General features: G+C 35.2%; 1 protein-coding gene across 1 annotated transcript in view; it reads left to right on the top strand.

Moving 5' to 3' along the window:
• The window catches only part of LOC137396525 (coiled-coil domain-containing protein 175-like), a 37020-nt gene extending 24224 nt beyond the window's left edge, over nt 1-12796 (top strand). The window contains exons 17-22 of the mRNA XM_068082835.1: nt 830-961; nt 2110-2233; nt 2603-2809; nt 4026-4134; nt 5165-5253; nt 12297-12796. Of these exons, the coding sequence (XP_067938936.1) occupies nt 830-961; nt 2110-2233; nt 2603-2809; nt 4026-4134; nt 5165-5253; nt 12297-12478 (843 nt within the window). The 3' untranslated portion in view covers nt 12479-12796. The remainder of the gene's footprint in view (nt 1-829; nt 962-2109; nt 2234-2602; nt 2810-4025; nt 4135-5164; nt 5254-12296) is intronic.
• The last annotated feature ends 7464 nt before the right edge of the window (nt 12797-20260 follow it).

Raw genomic sequence — 20260 nt, 5'->3', positions numbered from 1 at the left:
ACAGACTATAATAGAAATCAAAAGCATAAATGGCTTGTTTCAAATTAAATGCTTCTAATGTAAAGCTTAAAACTTTTTTATCAAAAAGTATAGGAGATTTTTCTATCACTTGAGATTGTTTTGTTGTTTGAGGTGATGTTATTGCCAGGACGTTTTTTAGATTAAAATTGGCAAAACTTGATCGTTGTTGAAATGCTCAGAAGAAAAGACATCTTTTTCTTTTGAGCGTTTTAACCGAGATCAATTTTGCCGATTTTTCTTGAAGTTTATGCGAAGGTCACCTCACTTTTCTATGCTTCCGAAAGGCGATCGCTAAGCGGATGTTTGGTAAAAATCAAAATTCACCAAACCTTTAGAAAAGTCGTTGACAAAAATATTTTGCCGACGGTGGTAATAACGACGCCTATGATTTACGAAAAGTTGAGGTTTACCTCTATGACTTGGAATAAACTGATTTTCTGAAGCGATAACAAGTAACAACCGTCTCGGTAGCCGTTGGGCAAAAAACTGTTCGAGTTAACAGAGTTGAGGTCGAGTTATCTATAGCAATTTATCATTGCGTGGGAATGGACCAAAGAAACCGTTCGAGTTAACCATGTGTTCGAGCTATCCGTGGGCGAGTTATCCATGTTTGACTGTATATATAGATTGTAAGAAGCTAAGACATACTATTAATATATATGTCAACACAGTATCAATTACGTGGATGATATTTCCTTTTAGAACCTCAATGATCTCTTTATTAATTTTTTATAATTATTCATTAATACATGAAAATGGAAAATGTTGCATGAAGTGAGCTTACTGATTGGTAGTTGTCCTCTCATAGGGTGAAATAACGAAGGAGCTTGAGGTGCACAGGCAGACACTGCTCAGCTCTATGAAAGTGCAGCTACAGGAAGCTGAAGAGCTCGAGAGACAAGTCTATGTAGTTGGGACTAAGCTGCAGACGATAGCCGATGTAAGAGACATTTAGTAGGAGGGTGAAGGAGGTTTACTAGAGCTCCTTTGTATAAATGAGTCAATGTGTGATTTAGTTAGTTCTTGTCTTATAGAAGGTCACTCGCGGGTACCAGTTTTTATAGGTTTTTCACTTAAAAAACTAGTTAGGCAACTGCCTGACCTGTGGTGAAAACAAAAGAATTACAGACTGTTTAAAAATTACAATCTAATGCTTGTGAACCCAAGTAATGTGGAAATTCGAGTCTCCTATTAGAGATTTAAAAGCTTTACCTTTCACCACAACATCATATCTCTTTTTTCTAAAGCTTTCTGTAATCAATGTTTTGTTAAGGGTACTTTGCCCAACATTAATGTCTCAAGTACGTTTATGATACGGAAAATTTATCCCAGTTTTTTTCATCCCTTCTTTTACTTCAACATTTTTCTCCAATTTGTCATTTTGCTGTTTCTATTATAAGTAAGTAATGGCATGCTTCTGTCATGTTGCGACAATTCTTGGTAGTGTTCTCATGTTCTCTAGAGAAACACACCGCCAGGACTAGTTTTTTTATAAGCTACCTTGGGTGGTCCTAACACTTATCAAGGGCTTCTTCGGGAACTGTCAGATTAACTCGAAGGGATGCATTTTGCAACATGTCCAGTCTGACAGAGCCAGGTAGCCATTTCCCTTGCCCAATGTGCGAAGGACAGAGGTGGATCTTTAACGTGCCTACGTTGCCAGTGTGGTACACAGGACCTCAAAGTTATGGTCTAAATCCGAAAGACGCAGCAATTTAGTGTCTCTCGCATTTTTATTATAGTCAGCTATTAAAGTCACTCAATTGTTCCCTTTTTTCCCAAAATGATATCTGGTTGGTTTATCAAGAAATGCTTATCTGTCTGTATTTAAAAATTCCTGGGAAGGTTTTCGTTAGTAACCATCACTTATGCATCCAACCGGTATTGTGTCTGTTTAAATTCATACGCATTCTATAGCACCCTGTATGCTATATCAATGGTGTTATCATGTCTCTGCTGGTATATCAAATAGTAATGTTGTACTCTCAATAGAGCAGCTGAATTTGGAAGTCGCTACTAACATAATGATACGAAGAAATGTATTAAATAATGGCGCATGATACTTACCTTACCATGATACTTACCCAGGAGAATGAAAGGTTTACGGAGAGTAATGATGGTATGGAGGCAGATCTGGTTCTACTTGAGAGAGACCTGGTCACTTGTGAAGAAGATATCGAAAAGTTACGGGCAGAGTACGCCTTCCTTAAAAGTTAGTATATCTCTAGCATATGGTAGTTAGAGACAAAGTATGTCTTTCTTAAAAGTTTGTATATCTTTGACCTATCATAATATACAGTACTACACTATACATTAGTAGCGGTCGTAGTATATATTAGTACATATTGACAGTAGTTATAGAATTTAATAGTATGTAAAACTAGCAGTCATATCATGTGGTTATAGTGTGTAGCAGGACACATTAACAGGTCAAATCTAGAACAGCATGTCTTAGCACGCTCTGAAACATATTGCAGTTTGTAGTTTTGAGTTATGCCCCCTTAGTCAAAATGTTTTTACATTATACCAACAGTTTTAAGCATTTATAAAGTGCACTAAACAACTGTGATTAATCCCACAGGTCTGCTAGTGACCGCGTGGAAAGAGGACAGCATCCTTGAACAGGAGATGACGGAACGAGATCTAGACGTGCTGCAGAAGCTTGCAGACGTGTTAAAGATCTCTTCCAAGCGGTCAGATGTAGTTGAGCACGTGAGCACCGATATGAACTCAGAGCTCGAAAGCCTGTCAGCGTTTCTTGACTCGATCGCTGAAAGACGACCCAAAGGTTTGTGGAGGCTGTAAGATAGCAGTAATTTTGAGTATTGTGCAGCATTTAATCAAACATCTCTTTAATTGAATTTACTTGCTGTTCTGTCATGAAACACTAGTTCTTTGAAACCTTGATATTTGAAGTGAATTCATTCCCATCTTTAGTTCAGATATCAGAACCATTGCGTGTTGGAGCAAACATTTTCATAAGGATACTTTGTATTTTGTACCTCATTTTAGAATCCATAAGTTATGACTAGTAGTTAAAGTAATAACATGTATCATTATATACTATATATCATATAATATATATTATATCATTAAAACAAGTACAATAAGTAAACTATATGAAAAAAATAAATTGAAAGACTTTCATTATTTGCACAAAACTATATTAATAAATAATAAAAATGATATTGAATAAAAAGAAGTTGGCGGCTTTACTTTGTTTTGAAAATGTGTTAACAGGGTCAGCGCTGACCAGGTTCACTGGTAGAGTGAGTGATGGAAATATATGGTATAGCTTCCTCTATTAGACTAAATGTAGTTTAAATTAATTTATGTTGTATATTTTTTATTATTTTCAAGTTTGTTTATTTTTCTTTCTTTCAGCTTTTTGACTTTTATTTACAAAAGTGATTTTTTGCGGACTTCTAGACATCTTATGTTGGAATTACTTCGTATTTTGAGACAAAAACTTACCCAGTTCAGATTTTACCCCATTCGTTGTAAAGTTTAACGGTAGGGTTATCATAGGTCAAGGTTAAAGTGAGGTGATGAGAATTTAGGCATACTGTTGAGCTGGCTTGTGAAAGTTACTGCATCTGACGATGTCAAGGTTTTTGTTGCTGCCATTTTCAGCTAGGTCAGCACTACTGCATGCTTCATGGGTTGCCCTCAAGAATATATAGTAAGACAGCAGGCTGATTTTGGCTATAAAATTTTGCTGTCATTTATAACCTGCCGTTGAGAGCCGAATAAAAGCAAACAGTCAGGATTGAAGAATATTAATTATTTTGCTAAAATATTTTTACAGCTACAAAAGTTTTTGCAATGTTATAGCGTTTTTATTCCATTTGAACATAGACAACTTTGAGTGTTATTTATCAGCTAATCACCAACACTTTTACAATAACCTAAAGCAATTGCTTCCATTTCTATGATCAGATGTGTCTTCAGTTTTCTGTCAGGGTTGATGATCAACTAAATCTTACTGAATTTTCACTTCTTAGCTGAAAAAAAGCAGGTAGATTCAGGAACAAATACTGCTGGAAGAAGGAAAACGTCAAAGGCATCACAGCCGAGTCAGCATTTCCTTGAGCATCAGCGGAAAATAGATAAGTGAGTTGTGACTTTAGTTATCTGAATGAATGCTTTATATTCAATAGTCCTACTGAAACCCAGTTGGAACCACATTTATCCACATGCTGTTAATAATTAGTATAGTATCTTATCTAGTTAGTATGTATCCGCAAGATTGTACTATATAAAATTTACTTGGAATACTAGAAGTCGTTTGAAACTTGGAATTTTTGTCATTTTAAATTTTATTGAACTCTTATAATATTTTAAGATTTAATTAAATTGCTAAAAATTTTGATTTATATTTTGTCTCACTGAAGAACTCAGTCTCCGCAAGTGGTAGTTAATCTAAGAGCTCACTCTTTATTCGAATGTTTTTGACACTGTAAACATCAATAGCAACTGCATTGAACCGGACATATTAATCACTTTTTTAAAATTGACACTCTCACCGACACTCGTGTGCACAGGGAGAGACCATCAGGCGTGTCAACAGAAAATGAGTATATGCACAATCTTTACTATAATAAGAGCCGTGTCTGTCTGTCCAAAGCCACGCTAAGACCTTTCAGAAAGAAAATTTCATCACACAGGAATTGAACTCAGTTATCCCGTTCTTCTTATTTTATTCAGTTATCTGTTCCTGCCAACCGCACCACTCAACCACCTTGTGACATCACAGAATACTTGCGCCCGTACTTATTACACATGATGATCTCACAGCACACAAGACTGCCTGCGTACGAGTAATTAATTAAATCTTGCGGGTTTAAATCCGGTATGATGTAATCTTTTTCCACCCTCCAACTGTGGCTTCGGACAAATGGACAGACAGATATACGAACAGACAGACGGACACGGATAATGATATTTTATGATAGTGAAGATTCGTCGTTTTTTTATCAAGTGTTCATTATAAATTTCTTAGAAAATTTGCTGTATTGATTACATTTTTAAAGGTTTCAAAATATTACTTGTTTCACTAATTATTATAAAAAGACAATAATAAATGTCATAACATTTATATGTATCTTACATCTAGTTAATACTTAGCCCGTTTTTACTTCAGTTATGGTGTGATCACCCCTCCTCGGAATCAATCAAGTCTCACTGATCTTGAGTCAATGTCAGCTAAGTTGACAGAGAACCTAAGCAAAGGTATGTAGTTTATGATGTTAAAAGGAGTGTGAATGGAGTTTTTATATAATGGAGGGTCAGGGCAAGTACTTTTATTTTCTATTGGTTACCCATGAAGACTGATACAACATGCATCATAGGTCGAATTGCCAGCGACTAAACTGGCGACACCAGCTCTCAGCTGGATTGAGTCTGGGCATCCTGTGGGAACAAAGTGAAATCCCTAGCAAAGAGTCTAGTTAGACTTTTCAGGAAGTTGACTTCCTTCTCAGGTCAAAGGTTGGGTAAAATATACTTATTTTCTGGCTAGTTGCCTCAGACCAGCAGACCACATGTACCAGCATATCTGGACCTGTTCCTGCTCGCTGGATTACATCTCTGTACCGCCCAGAGAGGTACTCCAGTAACTGCACTGTACTCCAAATCTGTACTGCCCAGAGAGGTACTCAAGTAACGCTAAAGCTCGTGTTCCTTAGTACCTTTTTCTTTTAGTTTTATGGAAATTGCAGAAATAAATAATAATCATACCGACTCAAACGTCGTTTGGTCTAAAAAGGTTCGCTCTGTGGTGCTCCGACTCCTGCACCCAGTGGAATGGCGGAAAACAGATCTGCATGGAAGTCAGTGATAAAGCTTAAACCACAAGAAATGACTATTGTCAAAATGACTGGCTGCAAGAGAAAGATAATTGAGGGTGGAAACATCCACCCCCCCCCCCTCTGAGTCTTCACTAAGTGAAGGGCTACTAATTTTTTGGAAGCAGCAGATGTTAGAATAACTTGGTGCTGTCTGCGAGTGGTTTGTGAAATCACTAGAGCTTTAAAAAGCAGCACCAATTATTTTGGGTCTGTCTGGTTTTTTATGTTAGTTATTATTATTTTAGCAAGGGAAATTATAAGTTTTATTGCCTCAAGCTGTTACCTAAGCCACATATTAATTTTTAGATAGGAGTAAAATCTCCGCTGCATGTTTATAACATCACTGGAGTGAAGTTCAAGATAGTCCTTTGTTTAGCTTTACGGAAATGTGGACTGCAAGTGGAGATCATTAGAATGCTCAGATTTGTGTTAAAATTATGATTATGAGAAAATACAAATATTTTCTGTGACATGCCACTTAAGCACCTGCTAGGCATTGCCACTTACCAGTCTTACTGTCATACGGATAAGTTAACTGAAAATATGTGGTTTGTTATAAATTGGTATTAGCTTGCGCCATCTATTTAGAATTTTATACATTCAAGTAGAAGTGTCTTCACTACGTAAGACTATTTACCGCATTTATGTGGTTTTTGAAGTTCAAGTCAGGGTAACGTCAGGATTTTTGCCAACTCAAACCTGTCTGCTCTAAGTTTATGACCCTGTTCATTGCTTTCAATTTTTTAGAATATTCTTCTCCCGCTAACATGACTGAATAATCCATTCATTTGGGCTAGCAATTATAGTCAACTAGCTGGTTTGTGGTAACAAGCACACAAAGCTTCCATAAATAAGCAGAATTTTAACACCTGAATAATACAAGGAAAGATCAGCTCATCACTGAAGAGAGTGATAAATAAAAGATACTTGGTCTGCTTAGACAATACCGAAGGCTAGAGCCAAGCTCGCTGTTCAGGAATGTTTGAAAGATATCTAGTGCCTTTTCATTATTAGCTCAACTGACTTATATTAGACAACTAATATCAGTATATCTAATTTATATTTTATACATAATATATCATATATATATATATAATTTATATAAATCTCAAAGTTGGTTGTCGTCTTTTTGGATGTCTGTCCAGCTATAGCTATTAAAGTCTTGGAATTACATGCTCGCTGCATGCCGGAATTGAATTAACGGGTGATAGTAACTGCAAGTTTTAAAATTTTTAACTTTTTAATTTAACCGCTGAGCTATACATTCCATAGCACTGCGAAACTTTTATCATATACTATATACCCTTTTCTCAATTGCACTCTTGTAATTGAAACTTTATTAACTCTATGAAATGTGATGCTTATTAGTGTTTTCGCGAACTTCTATTTCCGATTTCTCGTAAGGTTCAATTGCTAAATCATGGTCAAGGCTAATGCTTTTCAAGCCAACAATTATATTATCTGGAGTAGGAATAACTTCTACATTCTCTTTTTGTTTGGCCAGACAAAGTACCAGACAAAGACAGTCTCATTTTTACATTTGTATCGGTACCGAGAGGTACCAGTATCGTCGTATTCAAATTTTTGATGGATATCTTCTGGTGAAACAGTAATCTTTTTTATACACACACACACTTTTACGCCGGGATTGTTATTAATAATTCAACATATTCAGGATTTTTATTTTGTTTTCTCAGTTTGTATTAATTTTATCATTGCCAAATCATCTTTTATTGTAATCGTAGCAAAACAGACTTAATTTAGCTATTGCTTGCTAATTATTTCACATTTATTTTTAAACACTTTTATAGCTGTTTTATTTTGTTTTCAATTTATTTGGCCTGCACAAAACATTCTCCTCATGATATGAATTTTGAAAGTTAGAAGGGTAGTTGTTGTTATATGTTAAATAAAAATAATTTTTCTGTGCAAAGACTTTTATTACCCGTGCATCGCCGGGCATTCACCTAGTATTAAATAAAAATGTTCTGTTATATTAAAGCTAACGTAACTTACCATAACTCTGTTAGTACCAACACCCTGAGCGTCTTCTGACACCATTTGTGAAACCCAAATGTCCTATTTGCTATAGCAACATGTACACAGGAATTTAGTTGGATTTTTTTTTAAATAATTTGTGTTCAACCATAACTGGGTATAGTACCAATAAAAACAATTTTTAATGCAGCATATCTTCATTTCTAAAAACATCTTTAAAATCTAATCACAAGTTTTATAATTTTTTGTTGTGGAGTGGCGCTATCAGCTCATGCAGGTTTATGTTTTTATAACTATTTAATCAGAATATAAGTTATTCCCCTTTAAAGATTAACTTATGGTTTATGTTTTTATAACTATTTAATCAGAATATAAGTTATTCCCCTTTAAAGATGAACTTATGGTTTATGTTTTTATAACTATTTAATCAGAATATAAGTTATTCCCCTTTAAAGATGAACTTATGGTTTATGTTTTTATAACTATTTAATCAGAATATAAGTTATTCCCCTTTAAAGATGAACTTATGGTTTATGTTTTTATAACTATTTAATCAGAATATAAGTTATTCCCCTTTAAAGATGAACTTATGGTTTATGTTTTTATAACTATTTAATCAGAATATAAGTTATTCCCCTTTAAAGATTAACTTATGGTTTATGTTTTTATAACTATTTAATCAGAATATAAGTTATTCCCCTTTAAAGATTAACTTATGGTTTATGTTTTTATAACTATTTAATCAGAATATAAGTTATTCCCCTTTAAAGATTAACTTATGGTTTATGTTTTTATAACTATTTAATCAGAATATAAGTTATTCCCCTTTAAAGATTAACTTATGGTTTATGTTTTTATAACTATTTAATCAGAATATAAGTTATTCCCCTTTAAAGATTAACTTATGGTTTATGTTTTTATAACTATTTAATCAGAATATAAGTTATTCCCCTTTAAAGATTAACTTATGGTTTATGTTTTTATAACTATTTAATCAGAATATAAGTTATTCCCCTTTAAAGATTAACTTACACAAAACTTTAATAGATTTTATCACAAAGTATCGATATTTTTCTATTATTTGTGATTATTGTTGATGTTTGAGGTGATCAGACTGCCACGATGTTTTAAAATTAAAATCAACTCAACTTGATCAAAGTTAAAACGCTCAAAAGAAAAATACGTGCCAAATGCCATCACTAGTTGCTATCGTTGCTGTGGCTAATATCGGCTACTGAGTTCAGGTGACACCATCACGCCTCTATATTCTGTCTGTCTCTTTTCAGCTATAGTCGCAATAATTGCACTTTACTTGTTTTGAGCATTTTAATCGCGATGAAGTTTTGTCGATTTCAATCTTGCGTCATTCTGGCACTCAGATCACCTCAAACATCAAAAAAATTGCAAATATTAAAAAAATGCCGATATTTTCTGATAAAATCTACTAAAATTTTGTGCAAGCCCATCTTCAATATCAAATACAACTATGTATCTTCAAAACCATTCATGTGAAAGGTTTTGTTGTCAGCATACATCTAAATTTGTTATCAATTATATTCCGCCATAATATACTATTACGTTTGGCAGCCCTGTGCAACAGGAGAGATTGTAATGTAGTAATCATTATCAGTACATAATTAATGTGTGGTGTGGGAGGGTGGCTGGGTGGGTAGGTGGCTGGGTGGGTGGCTGGGTGGGTGACTGGGTGGGGTAATGGTTAGAGTGCAGGATTGAAAATTGGAGTATGTGAGCTCCATTTTTGAGTGAGGCAAAGTCTTTTCGCAAACACTGTTATCATGGCTTTGGACAGGCTCACAGACACAGCTCTTATTATAGTAAGGGTTATAATGTCGGACCAATATAATTGTGAACTGTGATATATGAGTATATCAATCCAATATGTTAAAGAGAGATGATGTTTATCACTTTTTAATTCATAACAAGTAGAAGAAACAGCGGGTGTGAACTTGGAGAGATAAAGGGAGGTGTGGCCTTTGTGTAGTACTTACTCACTGCCCACTGACCTGGAGTACAATACATTGGGGCTAAAAATAGAAGCTGCCGAACACAATCAATCAATAGCGTATCACTTCACTTGCGCGTGCATATGTTATACATCTGCTCCTGGATAAACGGTTGCAAGGAAACCTCTAAACTGTTCTTTATTTACAACATGGTTTTATCCTTGTAGCTTTTTTATTGACGTCTGCGAACATTTTAGCTCACAACCTCTAGGTGAATTTTCTGTAGGAAACTTGTTCAGTTTTTCATCAATATGTTGTTTTATGTTCTATTTTCTAACATTCCGTTGCTAGAGTATTTCTGTGTATTTTATAACTTCAGTCAGTGTTCGTACGCAGCTGTATAAACTTCACTTGGAGTTGTCTTATCATCTCTTCATCTCAGTTGTCAAATTAATTGGCTACTGCATGACCTGCTGTCATCAAGTCAACTGGCTACTGCATGACCTGCTGTCATCAAATCAACTGGCTACTGCATGACCTGCTGTCATCAAATAAGTTTTGGAGTCCACCTAGTCGCTAGTATTAAATTAAGCTATCGTTAAAAAACTTGCTATTTTTTATTGTTTGAAGCTCTGGAAGAGTAGTGACTCACTTGTAGAGACGATTTCATAAGATTTTCACATCTCTTATTAAGGTTCCACTCCATATATTTTCTTATGCACTAAATATCTCACTGGGTTGTTTCTATTTACATGTACATATCGTAAAACCTCTATTTGAATGCCATGGCGCTCCAAATTTCAACCCTTTACCCATAGTGGCGGTCAAATAGAGGTGCCGTTCAATTAGAGGTTTTATTGCATATGTTTTTATTCCTTATTATTGTCGTCAAGCAGCTCACAACAGAGTTTACTCCTAGGCCATGTGACCATCTCATACAAATTTCAATTTAGATAACTAAATTAAGATAATTAATATTTTATTAGTTTAACAGTTAATCATGACAGGAAAAGGCGGTTGATACGTGTGAGAGTATGCTTTGTCAGAGTCTGATGTGTATGAGTTGAGAGGTTTGTTTGCTGTCATGAATATGTTTCAGCCATCGGTGAATAACACTGTAATCCAGTTTTACAAGCGGGTCGTTTTTAGTATAGCTGTGTTTTTGTTCTGTCCATTCTAAAAGCTTTACTCTAGCTACATGTACAATTGTTTGCCTGTTTGCCACTGTCATTGCCTTTAAAAACGACAGTTTTGAATGCCTTTTTTCATTTAATTATTTTTGAAATTGTTTGATGTTTTGGACTAAAAATTAGGCTATACATGTAATAGCATCCAATTGAATTAATCCTAACCTTATTTGTCTAAAGCAGATTTTAGTGGTAGTCACAGGTGACTGCTCTGTAATGGTGATTGGATAGAGAGAGAATAATTTATGGTCTGCCACCTTTTTTCTGACCATTAGTGGCCTTCTTGGGAATTAAACCCTAGCCTGTTGTTCAAAGGTCAGGTACTCCGGACCTCTAGGCGGATGCACCACTTTATAATAACAATAATAATAATTAATAATCAATAATTGGGTCATAAAAGAAAATGTAAGCTGATGACTCAAGTCAGCATGAACAAAACCCGACTGGCACCGAGTACTTTGAACATTTTCGTTTCACCGTGTGTCCTATAACCTCCGGTCGCTGTCAACTATAGACCTTCCCTCTTTGACTCATGCAGGCGGCCCTCCCATTAGCCAGGTGTTACCAGGTGCCCTCCAGTGCCTTGCGTCCTGCACTATAATATTAAGCGTGTTCATTGTAGCATTCTCCTCTGAGCATTGTTCTCCTTTTAGCTTTGGGTGATGTTAGCTGATGATTAACTCTGTTTTGTCTCTAGTCATTGCCTCATCGGCTATTCAGCGCAGAAACTAGTTTAGGGCTAGGACAATGCTCGACTCCGTAGCGCTGGTACATGTCAATACTACTCGTCATTGATATACCGTATCATTCCGGCATTCTAGTTTAGATTATTTAATTTTAGAGTTCTATTAATTATTTTGAGTATGTACAAAATAAATAGAATCTAGACCCATAAATCTGTTGTACATGAAATATGTACCCATATATCTGTTGTACATGGAATGTGTACTCATATATCTGTAGTAGATGGAATGTGTACCCATATATCTGTTGTACATGGAATGTGTACCCATATATTTGTTGTACATGGAGTGTGTACTCATATGTCTGTAGTAGATGGAATGTGCACCCATATATCTGTTGTACATAGAATGTGTACCCATATATCTGTAGGCTTATTTGAATAGATTATGCCTTGCTTGAGCCATTTGATAATAAATTTCCCAGGAACCTTTCAAATTTGAGTTTGCTCTGCATATGGACAACTAATAGAAGGTGGATAAATCAGTTGGTGATGTTTATGTCATTGGCCAATAATTTCTATTTTCCTTATTTAGCTTCTCCCAAAGCACCAAGGAAGGTCACTCTTAACACCAAAGAGCCACTTCCTCCAATCTCGAATCGAGCCAGCTTTGTCTCAGATGTGGGCGGAGTTAAATCGTCAAGCAGTGCTCTTTTGGAGACTACTCTTTTCGATTCTGTGGAAACAAGCGATGTTAGTATTTCCGTTACGGACTAAGGGAGGAGTTATCTTCTACCTTGTAGGAAACCCATCAAAATTTTAGCCTTCCGATGTGACACGGCATCGTACTTCTGCCTAACTCTATGAATAAATACCGTAATGCTCATATTAGAAACAACGAATGTTTTTATGGCCAAAAATCTTTATAGCTGCAGTGCCATTGCAATCTAAATCCGTCCACTTCTAATTTTTATTGTACTGCTGAAGCCTGTTTTGTTTGAAACAAATTCCAACCTTTATTCATTTACTATCCGTGCACTGAGTTATTATTATTTTTATTCATCTACAAATTCTGCTACTCGTTCGACCTTTGCTGAGGCCTAAATATAATATGGCTGTATTGGCATACTTTACCTACAAACAATAATAATAATACGGAACAGCCTAGCAACTCACCAGGCACGCAGACAGCGGCAGATGTAGGTGGGCTAATCTAAGGCCGCCGCGTAACCTGTAAGGATCAAGTTGTTAACTAGACCAGTTGATTAGCTAAGGTTTTAAATTAAGGTTGAAAAGAATGTGCACTGACAAAACGGCTGCACGCAATACGCTAAGTTGCGGTAGCTCGTGCCACGCTCCTGCAGGTTCTTTGGCGTTATGCCACTTTGAAACGGTAAGAACTCTGTCAAAAGCCTTCTGAATGTCAAAAGAGCTGTTGGTAAGAATATGTTTCTAACAAAAAAGAACCAAGTTGGGAAATATTTCCATCTGAAATTGTTAGCTGATTCCAAGGTTTTATCTAACGATCTTATGAGGTTGGTGTCGCCTTTTGTTTTGCTAGCAGCATTCAAGTGCTGTCATCTAATTATTGGCCCTTTTGATACCATCAGGATGACATTAGATTTTTTTTTAAACCCAAAATCTCTGCACGTATTACTGATGAAGCAGCAAGTAAACTTTGAAGCAGTTTATATAATTTTCGCTATAAAAGTGAAAATTATATAAACTACTTCGTTCATCCATCTGACTGTCTGACGCCACAAATAGAAATTGAAAAAAAAATTGCATCATACAGGGTTCAAATTCGTAACATTTGTCTTCCCAACCCATCATGTTATGACTTGCACCAGTCATTCACCTTCCAGAGTTTTGGAATTGTGCACATATTCTCTTCGCTTTGTTGGCACATATGACGATCTCTCAAGGCACACTTGACCGCCAAGTTTCTAGCATATAATTAAAGGGCCATTCGCTGCATGTGTTAGGAAAACCAGAAATTGATGAGCTATCGTTATTTGTACCAGGTTTCAGGCAGCTGATGCCAAAAGGAAGACACAGCAGGGCATTCTCAACCGGTTAGTTTATTTTACCTGAAGGCAGTTTAAAATGTCACTTTAACATTTTAGCTAAAATATCAACGAGCAATCTTTCTCTATATGAGCAGCTGCATAGGCATTTACATGTAATATTTAGATTTTCCTGATATGATTGAAATACATATAATAATCTACCACAGAGATGTATGTATGCTCTCGACTACTTGTCAAACATTCCGCACACAAACCTGCTCTGAGTTGTCAACATAAAGTGTAAATGCCAGCTAGCTACAATAGATGAAACGCTATCTGATAGGATCTATGACATGTTTGGTTCGTGGAAAGTTTGTGAGATACTATTAGACTACTAACATAAAACATGTTTGCTCACCTCACCTAATAATTCCTAATTTTTCTGACTTCAACTTTTTTGCCTTTTTTCGGCATGAAATGAAAAACATCCTATCGTTGATGATTACCAATGCCAATAAAAGTTATACATACATGTTCGTACATATATACATAGCATATACATACATGTTCGTACATATATACATAGTATATACATACATGTTCGTACATATATATTTAGCATATACATACATGTTCGCACATATATATTTAGCATATACATACATGTTCGTACATATATACATAGCATATACATACATGTTCGTACATATATACATAGCATATACATACATGTTCGTACATATATACATAGCATATACATACATTTTCGTACATATATACATAGCATATACATACATGTTCGTACATATATACATAGCATATACATACATGTTCGTACATATATACATAGCATATACATACATGTTCGTACATATATACATAGCATATACATACATGTTCGTACATATATACATAGCATATACATACATGTTCGTACATATATACATAGCATATACATACATGTTCGTACATATATACATAGCATATACATACATGTTCGTACATATATACATAGCATATACATACATGCTCGTACATATATACATAGCATATACATACGTGTTCGTACATATATACATAGCATATACATACATGTTCGTACATACATACATAGCATATACATACATGTTCGTACATATATACATAGCATATACATACATGTTCGTACATATATACATAGCATATACATACATGCTCGTACATATATACATAGCTTATTCATACATGTTTGTACATATATACATAGCATATACATACATATTCGTACATATATACATAGCATATACATACATATTCGTACATATATACATAGCATATACATACATGTTCGTACATATATACATAGCATATACATACATGTTCGCACATATATACATAGCATATACATACATGCTCGTACATATATACATAGCATATACATACATGTTCATACATATATACATAGCATATACATACATGTTCGCACATATATATTCAGCATATACATACATGTTCGTACATATATACATAGCATATACATATTTATATACATACGTATGTATATACATTTGTATATACAGACATATATACTTACGTATACCATTAGGCTTGACTTTTGGTAGCTTATATGTACAACTACATTAACTTAGTATGGTTTTACCACCTGACGATTGTGGTTTGCTCATAATTGAAGCTGTGCTTTTTATTTTACTGTAAATCATACGAAACAATATTGTAGCGCAATAAATTTTAATCACTATAATTGTTTTAATTTTGCTCCTTTTCAAGGAGCACTTTTTACATCAAGTCACCACAATCAGACTAACTCTATACTGACGTATGTATATACGTACATATATTCTTACGTATGTTGTACATATGTATATACATACGTATATACATATGAGCGGAGGCTTGTAAGCTAAGGGTCTCACACATTGTAGGCAACAATTCTTATACGCTGGGCAGAAACCCTTCTAGATGCCAAAATAGTCTTTACTAAAATCTGTTTGGCAGGAAAAATGGTGTCAACAAGAATTGCTTGGCCAGAAATATCAGCATCTCATAATCACTCCTAAACAACAAATTAGGGCTAAATATGTGTATTCTCTTTTAGCTGCATACCCTGTGCGTTACATCGATGTTTGCTAAACACTGATTCCGTATCACACCTGCAGTAAACCTGATCAAACTGCTTCTAACTTTTGCTGTATCAGACACTTCAACAAATAGTTGTTTGGCAAGTTTATTGGTTGACTAGTCAATAACACTGTCAAATTTATATTTTGACTCCATTGAATTTGTAGCTCCCAAATATCTTTTAGAACTTTTTCTGCAGTTTCCTGTTTTAATTTTCTGAGACATTTTTGTTAATATCTTTGATAACAGAATTGAGGAGTAAATCCAGCTGCTGTTTCAAGTTATCCTGAACAGTTGGCCGTTTAATATTTGTAGACTCGACACCAAATTATAAATTTAAACTTTTTACCTGACAGTTTGTTGTAAACCCTCTTTATAATTAGAATGAACGACACTCAGTTATTTTTACAATAATTTTATCTCTAAGCGATTGAGTGTTCCTGTATTACCGCATTCCTGTAATCATCTATTTGTTTAGAATACACCATAAACATCAATAGCTTAAGACCTCCAAGTTACTATAGCTGATATATAGGGGTAGCATAGCGGGTCTCCCAAAATGCTAGCGACCTATACAAGTATCTTAAAATCTACAAGCTGATATTGTTTTCAACGGCTCTTCCATGACTCTTGCAGTCTAGTTGGGTGGTTGTCATTATGTCGTAACAGTTGACTCTGAAAATTGCGTCCTTTGCTAGTAATTTATTGTTGTTTCAGCCTATTGTTATTTTTATTGTTGTGTCTATAGCTTGGCAGCTATTGTCATAGCTAACTCTCTAGCATACACACTTGCATTCACCTGCCGAAGCTAAACAAATTGAAAAAGAAGCTGACAAGAGGCTTTGTTGTGCACGAGATCTAATCAAGTTGTGTTTCATCTATTGTAATTAGGCCCCTTTTACTTTTATATTGACAACCCAGGGCAGGTTTGTTTGTGGACCCAATATCTCTCAATTCGAGGCGTGCAGTCATGAACACAGACATATCTCTGCGGTATATTATCACATGTGCTTCAATCGGGTCAAGTTGAGTTGTTAAAAAATCAAAATACTAAATGCTTATGCAGCTGCTCGTATAGAGAAAGATTGCTTGTTGATATTTTAGCTAAAATGGTTAAGTGACATTTCAAACTGCCTCCAGATAGAACATACAGCGTTGACTAGCTGCAGCAGACACAGCATGAAGAGGGCTTGCGGGTGTGGCTGTGGTGTGCAGTATCAAAGGAAAAGCTGTGCTAGTGTAACGAAGAATTTCTGTTAAGAAACAAATTCTATTGTTTTACACATGTACAGGTAACAAACCTTTTTGTTTCAACTTATAAATAAACTTGTTATAGTTTCACTAGCTATAAACCTATTCTTCTGCATGTCACACTATAGCTGCTCTAACTTGATGATTGCTACTTCCTGTTGGCAAAATGGTTTATGTGGTAGGCAGGAGTTTAGCAGACGCAAGTCCAAGCAAGCTCAAATACATTCTCTCTAATTTCTGGAATTCAATATAATCTTTCTATTTATGAGCTAGTAACTGCTTTATAAGCCTTGCCAAATGCTAGTCCACTTTCCCTTAATGTTTTGGTAGGAGGGTAGTCCACTTTCCCTTAATGTTTTGGTTCATTTGCTCTATCATTTTGTGTCAGACCTGCAATCATGCAAAACTAAAGCTACAAGGCCTCCACTTGCCCAACGCCTCGACTAGCTGCAGTGCTGCTGCGCATGTGGACCTCATCATGCCTTAACGAGTAGGAACTAAGCTTTCATTTATTTTGTTTAACTTAATCAATATTATAACTATATCTTCATTTTGCGTAATTTTATATTTCTACTAATTAATGAAATAAAATACACTCAATATATAAACTCAATCGGTGTATTTTATGTATTTGATCATACATAAAATCATAAATCATACATACATAAATCTTTGCAGGCCGTAGTTATCTGATGGAGGTACATCTTTTAGAGGTACTTGTTGAACATGCAGTTATACAAGAAATACTTGCTTTTGATAAAAATTTTGATAGATAGCTATGCAATCCTTGCATGTATTGCATTTAGTATCTGGCATGCCAGCTTGTGACCCATTGATTGTTCATCCATTAATGCATTGATATCTTCAGGATTGGTATGTTCATCTCTTGACAGTTTCAAATATTAGTTCATTGATCTAATCATGCATCGATATATTCATATGTTAATGCATTAATGTGTTTGTGCATCAGTGTATTCTTGTGTTCATGCATTAATGCATTGACATGTATGTGCATTACCGCAGCAAGTTCCCACTACCAAGTACTTGGTTGGAACAACACATGAACTAGTGTAATCAAGTAACAATAACTTTGGAGTGATGAGGTGTGTTACAAATATTAACTGCAAATCTTCTGTCTTTTTTATGGTTATTCGCAATTTAAAAAGGTTATTCTTAATAATATATGGGTTCTACCTTCAGAGCATTGGGGTGAAACCTAATGGACTACTTTGAAGTTGTGCCCACTTATTACTATGGTTATATGTACTGGTTCTCACAATCCGCAACATCACGTGTTACAGTCGCAATAATAGATGTCATAAGTGGTATGACTCAACATTGTGAGATTTTCTTGAGGCCTAAAATTTGTTGGATATCTTTTCATATTATTTGTACGTTAATTGCGTTATTACTATTTACAATATCACTGCATTCAGAATCCGTCTAGCGAGTTATCGACAAATCTAGCATGCCAAGTGCTCAAGAGCGACTTTTGCCTGAGGCAAGGGCTTTGTATAGCTCACAGTTTAAATCCTCAGACACTATATGGCCTCAACTTTGCTCAAATTGACTGTCAAGTTTGTTAGCTAACGCCTAGCCTAGTGTCATGGACTATTTAAACCCCTGCCACAGCCATCATCAACTCGTAAAACAACAAACCCCAAGGCCTTTTTAAGTTACATAATTAAAAGATCAGAATCGGCGACTGGGCCAGACTGTCATCACAATGTTTACAGTTAATAAAGTTGGAGAATGGGCTATGCTTGCATAAGGCTCACGTAATAATAGACTACAGCTATTACCTAAGATTAACTCCTTGATTAACGCATCTGACATGGGACGAGTGTGAGAACAACCTGCCTAGCAGATGGGCTGATTCTTTTCCATTGTTATTAAGCATTTCATACTTCCGTTCCGACCCTCATACGGGTGTAATGCTGTCTGCTCTGTAATAAACATGGACATCACATTTTGTTAAAACTTGATTAGTACAGAACTATAACAGTACCAGAACTTCTAAAGGAACTAGTTTTTCTGGCAGTCAGAATAATAACTAATAATAACCATAATAATAATAATTATTAATAATAATAATTATTAATAATAATAATAAGAACAATCAGGTGTAATAACTAGCTGCACAATTATTCCGGGCATTCCAAAGGTGAAAGTCTGAACAGACTGAAAGTCTCGAGTTCAAATCCCATTAAAGGAAATATTTTTTCCTAACCTCGAAGCTTCCACCAAACGAAAAGACACGGCTTATATAATGGCAAAGGTTGAAAGACAAAATAATTATTTCTAAAAATTAGAAAGAGTTTTCATCAACCTATGTTTTTGATAAGGAAAAATGTTTTTGAGTTTTTAAGATGTGTTACCGTACCATGTGTGATGAGAGCCTGACCCCAACGAGTAGAATTCCTTAAACTGTTGTTGCTAAGTTGTAAGCAGAGTCACTTCAAAAACAATGATAAGATCATCATTGTGAAAAACAGATGACACAGAGGTAAAGCATATTAGGGATTAGGAGCCCGGAGTGTTTTTAATAACTTTTATTATGATACGCTGATAACCCAACCCCAGAGCATATACAAAATCACAAGCTAGCTAACTCAAGATCTTCGCTACTGGATTTAAATGCAAACCCAGTCCAATGTTAGTTGTTAGTCACTTTTACAGCTTTTAACATCAATAGCACTTGTGAATGCAAATTTTAAATGCGGGTAGAAACAGCCTGCTGCCAGAAGATTTTTCTGATTAGATAATTAAGTGGCCAATCATGGTGAAAGTTGTGTGCTTGATAATTTAACACAGTTAAGAATTTTTGTTTAAAATTTTTAAAAGAACAAAATACACAAACAACCTTAGCCTTGGTTCTAGCTTCACCCAAACCTAATACTACATTATATGAGTTTAGCCTTAGCTTTTCCGTAGCACTACATTAGCTCAACCTACAGACAGGGTTACTCTGTTTGAGCGAGTTGTCCTGGCTTGCTACCTTTGGTGTAAGCTACTGGTCTGCTCTAAGCCTCTGTACCGCAATTGTCACAGCGATGCCTATAGGTAACCTAAAGGTTTAGCACGAGGTTGGAGTAGGGCGGCGTGATCATCATAGATAATCAAAAAGTGTTATGTCAGCATGACAGCTGCGTTAGACTCCACACGCTGAGTAAGACAATAG

The sequence above is a fragment of the Watersipora subatra genome, chromosome 5 (assembly GCF_963576615.1).
Source record: "Watersipora subatra chromosome 5, tzWatSuba1.1, whole genome shotgun sequence".
NCBI lineage: Eukaryota > Metazoa > Bryozoa > Gymnolaemata > Cheilostomatida > Watersiporidae > Watersipora > Watersipora subatra.
This window is presented reverse-complemented; position numbering and strand designations above follow the sequence as displayed.